This window comes from Pipistrellus hanaki, assembly GCF_964339955.1.
Source record: "Pipistrellus hanaki genome assembly, chromosome: X".
NCBI lineage: Eukaryota > Metazoa > Chordata > Mammalia > Chiroptera > Vespertilionidae > Pipistrellus > Pipistrellus hanaki.
Window position 1 is genome coordinate 2121857 of NC_140524.1, and position 15060 is coordinate 2136916.

The window sequence follows — 15060 nt, forward strand, 5'->3', positions numbered from 1 at the left end:
GCTTGATCCACAGTGAGCGACGTGGCATGGTCAGCATCTCTCATGATTTGGTCTGAAAGTGCAAGGAGGGCAAGGGGGTTTCTTCAGAGGAGTTGCTTCGCCCCAGGTGTTAGCAGATTGCTTTTTTGTGCTTCATTGGAAAAGAGGTAGAGCGGGCCCTTGCGCGCTGAGAAGAGCCCAGATTGTAGTACCTTCAAGGGAATGATTATCTGGCCTTGGCATCGGTTAGATTGGAATCAATCCTAGCACAGCCCTAAACACCTCTTGGGGTTTCTCCTTCCATCCAGGATGTTGCGGCTACGGTGGTCTGGTCACCCTGCCACGGGGCCCCAACAGAAGCAGTTCGCTCAACATCTTGTTGGTAAGTTGCAGACTCATCTGGTTACGGACAAAGGACAACATCAGAGAAAAAAAATCAGCATCATTTAATAAGAGTATGTGGCGAGGGATGACACCCCAAAAGGAGTATACAAACGTCTTCTCTGTGTGGTCCTTCAAGAGGAGCTTTTCAGCTCAGAACACACCCTGCACATCCTGCCAAAAGGCACAAAGCGATGAGGCCATCTAACTGCCAAAAAGCAAACACGATGGTGTTTTATTTTCAAGGATCTCAGGTTAATAGAACCATGTGACACACCCTGACGCTATCATGGAAAACCTTCCACTGACCTCTGGCAAGAGTCGAAAACCCCAGCCCGAATCTGCTGTATCGGAAGGATGTGACCTCATGTAAGGGGGATGAGATGGTTAATGTCTCTACAGCAACAAGGACAGATGATTCTCCTGTGCCAAGGGATATAGCAAGAGGAAGGGAAACCATGGGATATGGTGGCCCTTGGGCGACCGCGTGTGCTCTAGGAGCCAGGCATGGTCTGAGCTGTGCCCTGGTGGAGTGATTTGTTGTCCTTCCAAATGATAGTCGCTCCTGGACCTTTGATGGTTCAATGAGCATCTAATGAATTATAAAATCGGAAAGATTATCGGTTGTACATCTGAACAAATCTATAATGAAATGAAGGACCCAAAGGCTTTTAATATTGAACACATAAAAGGAAGTATATTTAAAAAACTTGGTCAAACTGTCCTGTTAGTTAGCATCTTAAAGGAATTTACAGGGCTGTTATAGATTATTCTTTTGGAATAACTCAGTTTATAGCAAATGCCTAAACTGGTTTCTTCATTGCACAGTATATTCTCTTAAAATGGGTGCTTTTAAAACAATGACATACATTTTAAAAATCCTCATTTCTTTGCTTAATTAAAACGTTAATACTCTCAGACAACACAGATCTGAAATGGCGAAACCAGCAATTCCCCCTCCCACCTTACAACAAATTAAATTGAGACAAAATTACAAACACAGTTCACTATATGATTATTATTAATAAAAATCAGTCTTGTTTTTGTCATGTTTTTTTTTTATAAAGTTGCCCGAAATGCAAGGGATGTGCATAGGTTTTACAACTTAGTCATAATAGCATCTTATTCTTATTCGCTGGGTGTGCCCCGTGAGCGGAATGTACTCGGCTGTAATTACAGCTTGCTTTGTCCAACACAGACACACCAACAGCATAAACGCTCGCGACTGTCCACATGCATTAAGAGTCAAGACCCAAGTTCAAATCTCTAAAAGGTTTACAGGGGGCTTCAAAGAGACAGTATCACATCATCTGGATGTTACATCAAGGACTTAAAAAAAGGAGACTACTCTAAAAAACGGAAGAGAAAAAAGGCCTTTAAAAATTTATGACTGTTTTTGTCATCACTAGACTGATTGTTTCAAATAAATAAAGGAAAGAAAGAGATTCCAATCCAGAAAATCAGACTCTAAAAAGAAATGTAGTATTCCACCCCCGGTCAAGGTAACAGAATCATTGTTTATTATTATTAAAATAGATTATAGAAAGCAGCATCTATTTTGTGCAGTTTTTAGGGGCCTTGGAAATAAAAAGCTATGATTTCAAAAAATATAACATTCCAAAGGATTGAATAATACATACATTTAAAGATACATTTTATTAAAGTTTAGGAGAACTGATTAAAAAAGATACTGTCTCTTTAAATTAGTGTGTAATTGTTTTTCTCCTCCTACCTAATTCGGACATGACAATAATTATAAATGTAGGTCACACTACAACTAGGTAGTCTCTAGGGACCACGACCTGCTGACACAAGGCCGATAACAAAGAGGCGTTTCCATGTGTGAGGTGGCTCCCAGGTCTGCGGCAGGTATCTGAGCACAGGCCTAATAGACCCAGGACACGGGGACCCACTGCGGGGCTGTGCACACGAGCTCCACGGCTTCCTCCAGGTGTCTGATTGTCTCATCAATTTCATTGTTGATAATTGTGAGATCGAAGTAGTGTGCGTACGTTCTCTGTAAGATGTCAGACTCCTTCTGCAGGCGCTGAAGAGATTCGTCCTGGATGGAGAGGGGGCGGAGGCAGGGGCGGGCAGGGGAGGAGGGAAAGGGAGAGAAGAGAGAAGTCAGCGCTATTCTTTTTCTTTGCGCATTGCTTTTCGTCTCAGTGTCAGAAACAACCAAGGCCAGGCCTCGATGTGCCGCCTTGGGGCACAAGGCCAGGTCCACTTCGTTGTCAGAGGAGACGAGGGCCAGTTCTGGGTCACAGAATTCCTGCTTGCAACCCAGACCGCTCACCATGCAGCGAAGAGTTCCACACCAAACCGGATGGACCAGAGAAAACACACACTCTTCAGCAAACACATGGCCCCCTGACCCCTTCCATGCCTGGCTGTTCTGTCCTCATTCCTCTGACCCGGCCCCCTCATCCCCAGCCTCTCTCCTGCTCCCCGCTCGGTGGGAGGGCTTTGGGGTGAGGTGAGCCCCTGCCTGGCTCCCCTCCGCACAACAAATGAAGTTGCATTTCCCTCCTTTCTACTTAGAGGCTCAACATGTTCTGGGAATTCAATTACATATAATGGCCTCACTCAGCAGCAGTGGACGCCAGAGGCGAAGCTTTCTGGCTGTTACAGATAATGGACGAAACGAGGCCATTTCCCAGACGCAACAGCCACTGGCATCTGATGAGTTGCCTCAAATTGGTCTGGACTGGAAAGGGCCAAATGTCACCATCTATAAGTATGCGCAGCTCTTAGGCCCGTGGTTGGCAAATGCGACTCGCGAGCCACATGCAGCTCTCTGGCCCCTTGAGTGTGGCTCTTCCACAAAACACCCCGGCCTAGGTGAGTCTATGTTGAAGAAGTGGCTTTAGAAGAAGTTTGAGTTTAAAAAATGTGGCTCTCCAAAGAAATGTCAATCGTTGTACCGTTGGTATTTGGCTCTGTGGACTAAGGAGTTTGCCGACCGCTTCCTTAAGGGGGAGAACTGAGGGAGAGGCAGCCGCTGAGCTCTAGGGAGTCTGACTCCTGGCAAGAACTTTCCCTCCACTCCGGAGCTGGTGACAGACCCGGAGAACGGTCGCTGGCTGAGCCCGCAGCAAAGGGACATTCAGGGTCACAGTCACGGTCATGAGAGTCTCCTGTTAGCCTCAGGGTGGTTCTTCTTTCAGGATAAGGGCCCCCTAAGAGTCACCAGAGAGTCCGCCCCTGTGACTTTTGGACCATTCAATGTTGCAAGTTCAATGGACAAGTTCAGGTGTGAAGCCAGGGAACTTGCTCAGTCCCATTAGCTGCCCCTTCTCCTCCAGCGCTGGGTGGCGAGCTGTTGGGTGGAGTCCCACAGCACACACAGATGCAATGAAACACCTCTTATCAGCTCAGTACCGTCCCCCCACCGAGGCTGCAAACAGGGTGCCCCTCCTCGCCGTGTCCTGGGCATTGGGCCTTGCATACAGTAAGCGCTCACTACATGTTATGGAAAGAACAAGCACTTGGCAGACTATTGCTGGCCGTGACCAGATGTGATGAGTGCTGGCTCTGTACTGGGGACAGAGCAGCTCTCCCGGGACGTGGGCGCCTCTGATGACAGATGGTGCTGCCGGGGACTTGGGAGCATGGTGCCGCCTGCGGCTCAGGGCCCCCCTCTTGCCTGGGACCCTTCCTCATGGGCCTGGGGGGACGGGGAAGGCTCTGGAAAGAGGACCCAAAGCGACACTCGGCTGATGGTGGCGAGCGGTGGGGAGGGACAGACACCAGGGAGGTGGGGAACCCCATCTTTTCTCCAGGACAGCCTGTGGGGGCCGCCTGCTGTGTGCCTCCTCCTGCCAGTATGCCCTGGCGTGCCGGGACGCCAGGCGGTGGCTACTGCGGTGCTGATAAGACCTGGGCTCCTCGCCTTCTCAGGCCGCATCAGCACGCTTTCCGCTCGCACTTCAAAAGCATCGTGTTTTCACTGGGGCTTTAGTGACAACAAACGAGCGTGGGCTGCTGGGGGACAGCGGGAACTGGGCTTCCTGACCCCCAGCAGAGCCTCCGCCTTGCTGGGAAAGCTGGGGCGCTGAGGACACCCCGGGGAGGCCAGGCCGAGCGCGTGGCCTCTGGCATGTGGTCTCAGCACAGGAACGAGCTCCCTCTCTGGCTCTGATGAGACGGAGCTGCATCTGTCACAGCTCCTGCCTCCAGGACAGCTCGCCGGGAGGGGGGGCGGCCGGGCTGGGAGGGGGTCCCTCAGTGAAAACAAAATGCCTTTTGCGCAGCAGAAGCAGGGGCTGCGGGAGGGACCGCTACATCCTACACCCGCAGGTGAGCAGGCTGCACCGCATCACCTCCTGCTGGTACTTACAGGCAACTTCCTGCACCATTTTGGCAGCTATGGAAAATTGGCACAGGGCGGGGAGACAGGCAAAACAAACAAAAACAAAGCAAAGATGATGATTCAACAAAAACGCATGGCAACCCGAGGGGCAGCTGGAACCACGGTGCGCAGCTTCCAGCGCCTGCGTGTTAACCGGAGGGGAACCAGCCCAGCTACAGAGGAACCCCCTCTGCAGAGAAAACGGCCCCAAGTGACGGCTGGAGACAGAGGTCACACAGGAACCTCACCATTTCCTCCTCCTTAAAGGCACAGGCAGCAAACATCCGGCAGCCCTGGTTTCACCGGGCAGAGCCTAGAGCCCCCTGGTGGCTGCCTCCCTGCAGAAGTGATGGATTTCAGGGGGACTCAGGGCAAGAGTCTCCCCTTAAGAATGACCCCGGATACAGAGACTTGGAAGCATGGACAGTGCGGAACCTCAGAGGGAAGGCGGGGAGGGAGAGGGAGGGCGGGAGGGAATCAACCAAGGACCTGTGTGCATGTATGCACAACCCATGGATGCATAAAACGGGGTGGTGAGGGCCTAGGGAGGGGGCAGGGCGGGCTGGAGGGGATCATGGGGGGAAATTATAAAGAAGAATGACCCACAGGTAAGCCCCACCACGGCTGCCTTCCTATCAGCCGGCCCCAGGGCCTTCCCAGCCACCAGCCCGGTCTCCCAGGCCGCTGCTCACTGTGTTGGCCTCACAGGGACTGAGCTCATCCCCGGGGACCGACGTGGCGGTTCTGCGTGAGTGCCACTGCAGGGGCTGCGGATGGAGCCCGATAGCCCGCCAAGGCCAGGCTGGCTGGGTACTGCCTTCAGGCAAGGCCATCCCTGGCCCAGACCTGGGCCTGGTGGCCGCTATGAGGAGGGGAGGGCGGAGGGGGTGCGAGCTCTTTAAAAGGACACCTATTGCCCTGGCTGGTGTGGCTTAGTGGATAGAGCATTGGCCTATGGACTGGAGGGTCCCGGGTTCGATTCTGGTCAAGGGCATGTACCGTGGTTACGGGCACATCCCCAGTGGGGGGGGGGTGTACAGGAGGCAGCTGATTGATGTATTCTCTCTCATCGATGTTTCTAACTCTCTATCCCTCTCCCTTCCTCTCTGTAAAAAATCAATTTAAAAATATATATATTTTAAAATATATCTTATTGATTTTTTACAGAGAGGAAGGGAGAGGGACAGAGAGCTAGAAACTGATGAGAGAGAAACATCGACCAGCTGCCTCCTGAACACCCCCTACCGGGGATGTGCCTACAACCAATGTACATGCCCCTGACCGGAATCGAACCTGGGACCCTTCAGTCCGCAGACTCAAGCTCTATCCACTGAACCACACCGGTTTCGGCCAATAAAATATAATTAAAAAATAAAAAATGAAAGTCTTTCAGAGGAGCCCATGATCGCCCTCATATCCACGTGGAATCCAATGAACAGAAATGGAGGAACGGAGTGGCCCCAGAGCCATGGAGGAGGGAACAGGGGGCGGGATCTTGGGGAGGGAAGGGGGGTGTGGGGTGGTGGTGAACAACCAAAGAACGCGTGTGCATAGATGCACGGCCCATGGACACAGGCAGTGGGGTGCTGGGAGCCGGGGTCAGGCTGGAGGGGGCCAATGGGGGAAGAGGAGACATGAGCAATAGTCTCCACAGCATTTTAAAAACAGAAGAAATAACTGAAATAAAAGTAGACTTATTGATCAGGCCACAGGGTGCCTGCCGGGGAGCAGGGCTTGGTCTGCCTCATGGCTGATCTTGGGGGAACACGCCTGTCTGGCCTCGCTCTTGACCCTGAACGAGGACCACACGCCAGGGACATGGCCTTGGCCGCCAGCATCGGGACGGGCCCTGGCCGTGGGGGGTGCGCGGTGGGGGGACACTGACCAGGTCTTACCTCATTCAAACCCGGGGTGATGGTCGGTGCGGCGATAAAAACAACAAAAGGAGCGAACTCGGCGGTTCTCAGGACCTTCAGCGCCTGCGTGAGAGAGACTGAGACTTAGGAGATGAAGTTCACCTTGCAAACGAGCCTAGAACTTGACCCAGCCGCAAAGGCGTGACCCCCACTCTGGCCAGGGGTCTCACCAGGTGAGTGACCACCGCTACGAGCCCCCTAGGACCCCTTGTCTCCCAAGGGCGAGGCGACAGCCACCAGCAAACAAGAGGCGACAGCCTGGACATTTTTCTTACGCATCTCATGAGCAATCTGACCGAGCTGTTCAGACAAGTCAGCGCTGGTCGTGCTGCTGGGGGTTCGCTTTGAGCTGGCTGCTGATGGTGGCCGACACCTTAACGTCTAGGAGGGGCATTTTGGGGGAGCCTGGGACCGGCCGACTGGCCTCCCCACCGATCCACAGCCCGCTCCCCACTTCCAACCCGAAGGTGCTAACAGGACGGGCAGACCGTGACCCTTGGCGCCGTGAGGCCGTGTTCACAGCATATGGGTTGCCCTAATGAGTGCTGGGGGCTGGGAGGGGGATTGTGGGAGGTTGTGGGGGGAGACTCTGCTCAGAGCTGGGGTCTGGAGCCCCTGGAGCAGCTTGGGGCTATAAGCAGTTCACAGGCCCCCGAGGAGATGCTACATTCCAGGGCCTCCAAGCCCCTGCCAGCTTCCTTCCCTGGCATCCAAGCCCCTCACTGAGCTGGCATGGCCAGAGGGCACGGCTCACCCCCCACCCCCGGGAGCACAGTTACACACACAGGCACGCGCTCCATGTGTGTGGAGGTGCATTTCACTTGTCCGCATCCGGGTACACAGCTTGCTGTCCTTCTGAGAGTTTCCCCAAACTAGTCTGTCCTGGGCAGACTTCGCCCTGCTCTTTTCCGGGTGGAATGAGTAGCAATTAGACTCCTTTCTGCACCTGCCATTCCCTACGTTCCAGACTCAACTGGGATGAAACGCACGGCTTTTGGCACACATGTCAGACCCCCGGCAGGAATTGGCCCAGGCTCACCTGTCAGCCTGTCCTCCCTGCCCCGCCCCCCGCCGCTGTCCCTGTGGGCTGGCCTCGCCCAAGGACTTGAGACTCCAGAGTGGGCCAAGCTCTGTCTGGCTTCCTGGCCTTTTCTTATGACGCCTGTGCCTGGGCCTGCCACCCTTCGCCCCTGTCCCGCCTCTCTCTTCTGTTTGGGTGAGGGTTAGCTGCATAGAGCACTGGTTTTCTTTCCTTTCTGTCCCTCTCCCTGTCCTTCCTTCCTTTTTTATTACTCCTCACCCGAGGATATTGCCCATTGATCTTTAGGGAGAATGGAAGGGAGAGGGAGAGTCAGAGAGAGTCATCGATCTGAGAGACACACACCAATTGGTTGCCTCCTGCACAAGCACCCTACCAGGGCCTGGGCTGGGGAGGAGCCTGTGACTGAGGTACGTGCCCTTGACCAGAATTGAAGCCGGGACCCTTTGCTCAGCGACCCAGCCTGACAGCCACCCCGTTCTTCACCTGCTCCCGCCTCACACCCGCAGCAAACACACTCCTCAGAGGACACGATCTCCCCGCAGACGGCCCTTCCCTGCGCACCGCACACACGCCCTTGGCCTTCACCCATGCGGACACGGTCATCCTGCACTTCCTGCGTGAAACGGCCAACGCAGCCTGTGCCCATCACACGGCCAACGCCCCTTGTGCCTGAGAACCAGGCTGTATTCCTCCTGCAGAGCCACCCAGCGCTCCCTATGTTCCTGAGGGTCTGTCCTGCCCTCTGCTTCCCTGATGGGTCTCAAGTGCTTTTCATTCACTGTGCAGCCTCAGCTGGCCTGAGGTTCAAGGTCACTGCACAGAGATTCCCTCTCTCAGGCCTTGAATAGGCGACTTCCCAATGATCTGCCAACACTTTTCCTTTCTGACTTTAGATGAAACACACATTTGTTACTATTTCCAGGCAAATAGCTCTTTTCTGAACCCCGAAGAGGAGATGGAGTCTAGAAAGATCCCTGGAAACACACTGGATCTAAACAGCCAAAGTAACACGAATGTAGCATTTAAAGCAAATTCTTCAGTTCTCTTCTGGGGAGAGAAGCTGACTTTATGGCTCATCTATGGTCAGTAATTAATCTCAGGTTACCCGTCTTCAAGGAATAAAAAACCACGTGACCAAGTACCTAAGATGCAGATATCTTTACCATTTATGTGGTCTGCAACCTTAAAAAGTACAGAAGAGCGGGCCCTGAGTCATTTTGTACAAAAATCTAAGGAAGAGCCAGTGGGTCTCACCAAACAGCTCCTGGGTCAGAAGCCGGCCCTTGTTCAGTCTAGATTCCTAATCAGACAAGATAAGTTACTCTCCAGGCCGCATTCTTGCACGCCCCTCCTTCCGGCTGTTTTTACAACTCAGGGATAATTAGTAGAAACTTCCCTCCCCTTTTGAACTTTTACTCTAAGCACGGTTTACAGGCCTGGGAAAAATACTGATAAGACACCTCCCTAAGACATCTGCCCCAACTGTCTCCTGAAGAACTAACAAACTACAACCCCCTGATGGCTGTTCAATGTCAGCCCCCAACCCCTCCCCCTTCCTTGTCAACAGCAGGCAAGACTTTAAAAAGGGGAGTAGTTCTGTTTTTGTTCTTTGCCTTTACATTGATTAGCAACACACCAGCCCTCTCTCTGCAGGAAAAGTAAAATAAACTTTCTCTCTCTGTATCTAGGTCTTCTCTCAGTTGTGAATACTTTCGTAGTCTAAAAAACCCTAACAATCTCTGTCTCAGGGTTACAAAGATCAGGTAAGGGGTCCTAATGCTTGGCAAGATGGAGAGTGCTATCGGAACACAACCTATTATTATAATTTCTACGCAGCCAGGCTACATCTTTTCTTCTAGTTTCATGTCTCTGCCATGGTTCTGGAGGTTTAAAATCATAGTATGATGTCTTGTCATACAGTATTATTAGACACTAGAGGCCAGGTGCACAAATTCGTGCATGGGTGGGGTCCCTCAGCCTGGCTGGTGGGAGGTTGGCTAGCCATGGGAGGTTGGCTGTGGGAGCACATTGACCAGCAGCAGGCAGCTCCTGTGTTGAGCGTCTGCCCCCTAGTGGTCAGTGCACATCATAGCAACCAGTTGGCCAGTCATTTGGTCACTTAGGCTTTTATATATATAGATGTGCTCCATTTGGCCTGACTGTCTGAAATAAGTTAAGATGGTCCCAAGTATTGGACCGGAATTAGAGCTGAACACCAGCGATAGTTGGTCTTTCTGTGGCCCACACGCAGTGGGGGTGGTGTCAGCAGGGAGAGAAGCAAGAGGCTTTAAAAATGCCACACGGCGTTGCTCCCATGCGGGACACTTGGCGATGCCCACAGAGGAAGGGCTTGCATCCTCACCAGCTCGCCTTCCCACGTGCGTTCTTAGCTCCTGCACGGTGCTTGGAACACAGTAGGAGCTTACTAGGGGCTGGCTGAGTCAAACTGTCATGAGATACAGCAGAGGAGGTGACCTCAAAGGCTGGGGTGGGGCAGGCATGGAGAAAAATGTCCCAAGGAGAAAGCGTCCCTGGAGCAATAAGACCAGGCCCGACAGCAAGTCAGCCTTGCCAAGCCGGTGGAGGGTGAAACCCAGTAGGCGAGGCCTTGTGGGCACCTACAGCTGGACCACTGGGTGCGGCATTCAGTGTGAGCGCAGGACTGAGCATACGTCTAAACTGAGCACGTGTGGCCCGGCGCAGAGAGCCTGGGACCAGGGTGGCCAACCAAACCGACGGGAGGAACAGGATGCGGGCGACCTCGGTCCCCAGGGCCTTGGGCCTAGAGAGGCTCAGGGGGAGAATAGGATGCCTCCTGCAAGTCCTCAGGGGTGGGTGGCGCTGCCAGACCATGCTTCTCAGAGGTGGGGACACAGGATACAGGAGAGAAGAATGCAGCAGTCAGGGGTGCAGGGCAAGTACCCAGCCAGGAGGAGGGGTGCCCAGGTGCCTGGGGCCACACAGAAAGTGCTGCGAAGATGTCCTGAAAAGGCTGAGAGAAGTGCCCCCGCCCAGCAGTGCAGAGCAATGTATGGCTGTGCAAGGCCAAGGGCAGGGCATGGAGAGAGCGGGGCGTGGAGCATGGTGACAACAGTAGCAGCAGCAGCGGTAGCAGCGGCATGGGAGGCGGGAAGCCCTGGCAGTGGACTTGGGGCAATGCGGAGGGGTCTGAGCCCTGCAGCCAGCGAACTGCTAGAGACGTTACTACCAGCAGAAAACGACGTTCAGGTGAAGACCAGTGTGGAACCCAAGGAGAGGACGCCGCGGACCAGGCCCAGGATTGAGACTTGGCCTCTAGCCAGCCCTGGCCAGAAGGTTTTTCCAATCCCTGGTGAGGAGGGATCAGTCGTTAAACTACGAACACACACAGCATCTATTTAGCTCTCTGCAGGTCTGAGATGATTGCCAAGCACACTGTCGAGCGTCTGCTCACCTCCCAGCCCCTTAACTGGATTCCAAGTTCAAGAAGCCCATCAGGTGCCGAGAAATGGAAATGGGTGAACCCGTGGGCCAGGCTGTCAGCATCTGGGAGCTAAGCAACTGAGCGGTGGGCGCCTGGTCACAGACCCTGAGCGCAGGGGCCATTCTCTCTTTGGGGATGGCCAGGGGACCACACCTCATAAGGCGGCCATTTAAGAAGGACCTCCCCTGCCTCAGATACACAGGGAGCCTCCTGATGCAACAGGGCCTGCTGGTCTACCATTCCCTTCGGAGTCTACACTGAGTGGCCAGATTACTATGATCTCTGAACGTATAACAATCTGGCCACGTGTGTGTGTGTGTGTGTGTGTGTGTGTATATATATTAGAGGCCCGGTGCATGAATTAGTGCATGGGTGGGGTCCAGCCAGCCTGGCCAGGGGAGGGGACATGGGTGGTTGGCCGGCCTGCCTGGTGGTCGAACTCCTGGTGGAGGGGACCATTTGCATATTAGCCTTTTATTCTACAGGACAGACACTGAGTGGCCAGATTATTATGCGTTCAGAGATCATCGTCATCTGGCCACTCCGTGTATTTACATGGGCGAAGGGATGTGGGATACAACAGGTCTTTAGGAACGGCAGCCTGGGAGCCCCAGGATCACAGCCCCTCTGACAACCTGGTCTGATGTTTCTCACTCCGGAGTCCTTCCTAGGGGGCTTTAAGTCTTCTCCCCCTACTTGCTTTGACCTCAGAGAGGAGAAACACAGCTTATCTGCATGGTTGCCGTAGGCCTTGGGCTTTTTCCTTTGTGAGGTTAATGATTTCTATGGTTTCCGGTGTGGGACTTACCTTAATAAATCATCTGATCATTTCCACGTTCGCTACATCCCTCCTAGTTTTAGTTCAGGGTCAGGCATCTCATCAGTAAAGAAATGGCGGAGGCGGACAGCCACCCAGGCTCCGTTCCGGCCCCACCAGTCACCACAGGACTCACTCCCGCTTGCTTCCATAGGCTGGTGCCGGGTTTCAGACCCAGGCCCAGGGCCAGAGTCTCTCGCTGGGGACTAACCTATGATGCTGGCAGGGGCTACGATGGGCCAGCGTGAGCTGCACCCAGAGAAGTCAAGTTGGCTGTTGGGAGAAAGGGCCTGACTCCCATCCTGAGGCCAGATTACTGTAGGATTTCTAGCAAGACCCCACCAGGGAGTTCATTGAGCTCCCGAGTAGAAGGAATCTCAGGTGAGGACAGACCCTGCTTCTTAAATACTTGGTGTGTGCACCGAATCCAGCAATTAGTATGTCGTCTGGACGGTTAACCCACGATGCCTTCATCCCTGCTGCTTTCCTGTAGTTTACTCAGCTACGTGGCCCATGACATTCTGATGGTATTGTGATGGCAAAACCCGAGCTCGGCATGCAGGCGGGGTGCTGGGCTGGATGTGGCCGGACGTTACCTGAGGCTCCACGTCCAGGATGGCGATCAGCCCCTGCTCGTGGATCTTGCGGATGGTCTCCAGCTTGGTCCCGTACATGGCGTCCTCGTGGCTGCCATACTCCAGGTACTCGTTGTTGGAGATGTCCTGCATCATCTGGTCGTGGGACACGAAGTAGTAGTTCTTCCCGTTCTCCTCATCTTTCTTTGGAGGTCTGGTGGTGTCTGCAAGCCACACGCCAAGAGAGGATTAGAAGGCGGAGCCTGGCTCCCAGTGGGCCTTCCCAAATCTAACCTCTCCTTGAACTGTGGGCTCCACAGTGTGTGCCTCACACCCTGTCCCCGGCCCTCGTAGCTTTGTAGAATGAAATTCTGGAAGTTGCATTTATCTGTGTGACATCAGACCACACAGCTGGCGTGTTGTTTGGTTTGGTGCAGTGGTCGGCAAACTCATTAGTCAACAGAGCCAAATATCAACAACTGAAATTTCTTTTGAGAGCCCAATTTTTTAAACTTAAACTTCTAACGCCGCTTCTTCAACATAGACTTGCCCAAGCCTTGGTGTTTTGTGGAAGAGCCATACTCAAGGGGCCAAAGAGCCACATGTGGCTCGAGAGCCGCAGTTTGCCGACCACTGGTTTGATGAATCTTTCGGTGTTTAGGTAAGATTCATTTCGTTCTTTCAGGGGTCACCACATGAGAAAGACACAAAACGACCCACAAGTAACTTAACTCACTGTGTATGCCTTACATACAAAGGAAAAAGGAAAAAGAATTTAAGAGATAGAAAACTCCATATGGCTATTTCAATTGAAGATGAGTGGAAACTTCAGTTAATCAGTCTCACTAGCCACATTTCCAGGGTTCAATAGACACACGTGGCTACTGGCCACTGTGCTGGACAGTGAAGAGACAGACCCTGAACGTAAGGCCCATTGGGTTCTTCTCATACGGAGCGTCTTGCAGGAGAAGGTTAGCACACAGCAGAGACATGCCGTTCTGCACACACAAGGACATCAGCCAGATGCAGACCTCGTGTTCAGAAAGACCTTCACCAGGAGCCGGCAAACTCTGGCCTGTGGGTCAAATATGCCCACGGCCTGTTTTTGTGAATCAAATTCCACCGGCACACTGCCATGCCCATTCCTTTCCACACTGTCTGTGCCTAATTTCATGCCACAAGGGCAAAGCTGAGTAGTTGTGGCAGAGACAGCTCAGGAAATTGTTTCTAGGCAATCAGGGCTGAGTCAATTAAATGTATGACCAAATAGAACGGCTAATCTAAAAAAAATTTAAAAAATGATTAAGGTATTACATATGTGTACTTCTTCCCCTATTGCCCCCCTCCTCATGCCCTCACTTCCCTGTTGTCTGTGTCCTTTGGTTAGGCCAGTGGTTGGCAAACTGCGGCTCGCAAGCCACATGCGGCTCACGAACCACGGTTTGCCGCTCTGTTGACTAATGAGTTTGCCGACCACTAACCTAGACTCTTGATTCCAATAATTACAGGCTGTTGTTCCTTGTGATTAAGTCCCTATCTAGTGGTCGGCAAATTCATTAGTCAACAGAACAGCAAACTGCGGCTCGTAAGCTGCATGTGGCTTGCGAGCTGCAGTTTGCAGACCACTGGGTTAGGCTTATATGCATGCATACAAGTCCTTTGGTTGATCTCTCCCCCTAATCCCCACCCTCCCCTGCCTTCCCTCTGAGGTTTGAGCATCTGCTCGATGCTTCTCTGTCTTTGGATCTATTTTAGTTCTTCACTTTATGGTGTTCATTATTTTCCACAAATGAGTGAGATGATGTGATATTTATCTTTCTCTGCCTGGCTTATTTCACTTAGTTAGCATAATGCTCTCCAGGTCCATCCACGCTATTGCAAATGGTAGGAGTTCCTTCCTTTTCACCGCAGTATAGCATTCCATTGTGTAGATGGACCACAGTTTTCTAATCCACTAATCTGCTGATGGGCACTTAGGCTGTTTCCAAGTCTTAGCCATTATTTACAAGAGCAGGCTAGTTTTTAAGTTGATTTTGTACAGCCCAGAATGACGTTATAAATATCGAAATGGTCCTTGGCAGAAAAGGTTCCCCACCCGTGCTCTAGAATGACTTCATTTTAAAGTTGAGAGAACAAAGAGGGCAAGAGGTAAAGGATAAGCACAGAAGGTAAGGGGAATAAAGATATTATAGATTTAAAGTTCTTTATAATAAACAACTGGCAGCACATTGAGTGGATTTTGACATTGATAAAGTCAGCAGTTCAGTTTCTGAGTAAGAAAACTATTGTTATATCAAAGAAAAACAATATTATCATCAAAACCTATTTTTCTGAAGAATACTTCATCTGCATAATATTTATGACACACTTTTGGAAAATCAGGATACAAACAGAATGGATGAGCCCAATTTTGTTAAAAACAACAACAATAACCAGAAGCACATACTCCACATATCTGCACTAAGAGAAGACTGGAAGGGTATAAAAGAAAATATTTACAGCACTCTTACTAGGGGGGTGGGGTTGGGATTAA

The 15060-nt window shown here is 52.0% G+C and overlaps 1 protein-coding gene across 7 annotated transcripts in view; it reads right to left on the reverse strand.

Annotated features, from left to right (window-relative positions):
• Positions 1-406: 406 nt before the first annotated feature.
• The window catches only part of CASK (calcium/calmodulin dependent serine protein kinase), a 226110-nt gene continuing 211456 nt past the window's right edge, over positions 407-15060 (reverse strand). For all 7 annotated transcript variants that reach the window (XM_084870108.1, XM_084870112.1, XM_084870110.1 and 4 more), the window contains 3 exons: positions 12549-12751; positions 6610-6693; positions 407-2422 (listed from right to left, as the gene is read on the reverse strand). In XM_084870108.1, coding sequence (XP_084726234.1) covers positions 2246-2422; positions 6610-6693; positions 12549-12751 — 464 coding nt within the window. In that variant the 3' untranslated portion in view covers positions 407-2245. The remainder of the gene's footprint in view (positions 2423-6609; positions 6694-12548; positions 12752-15060) is intronic.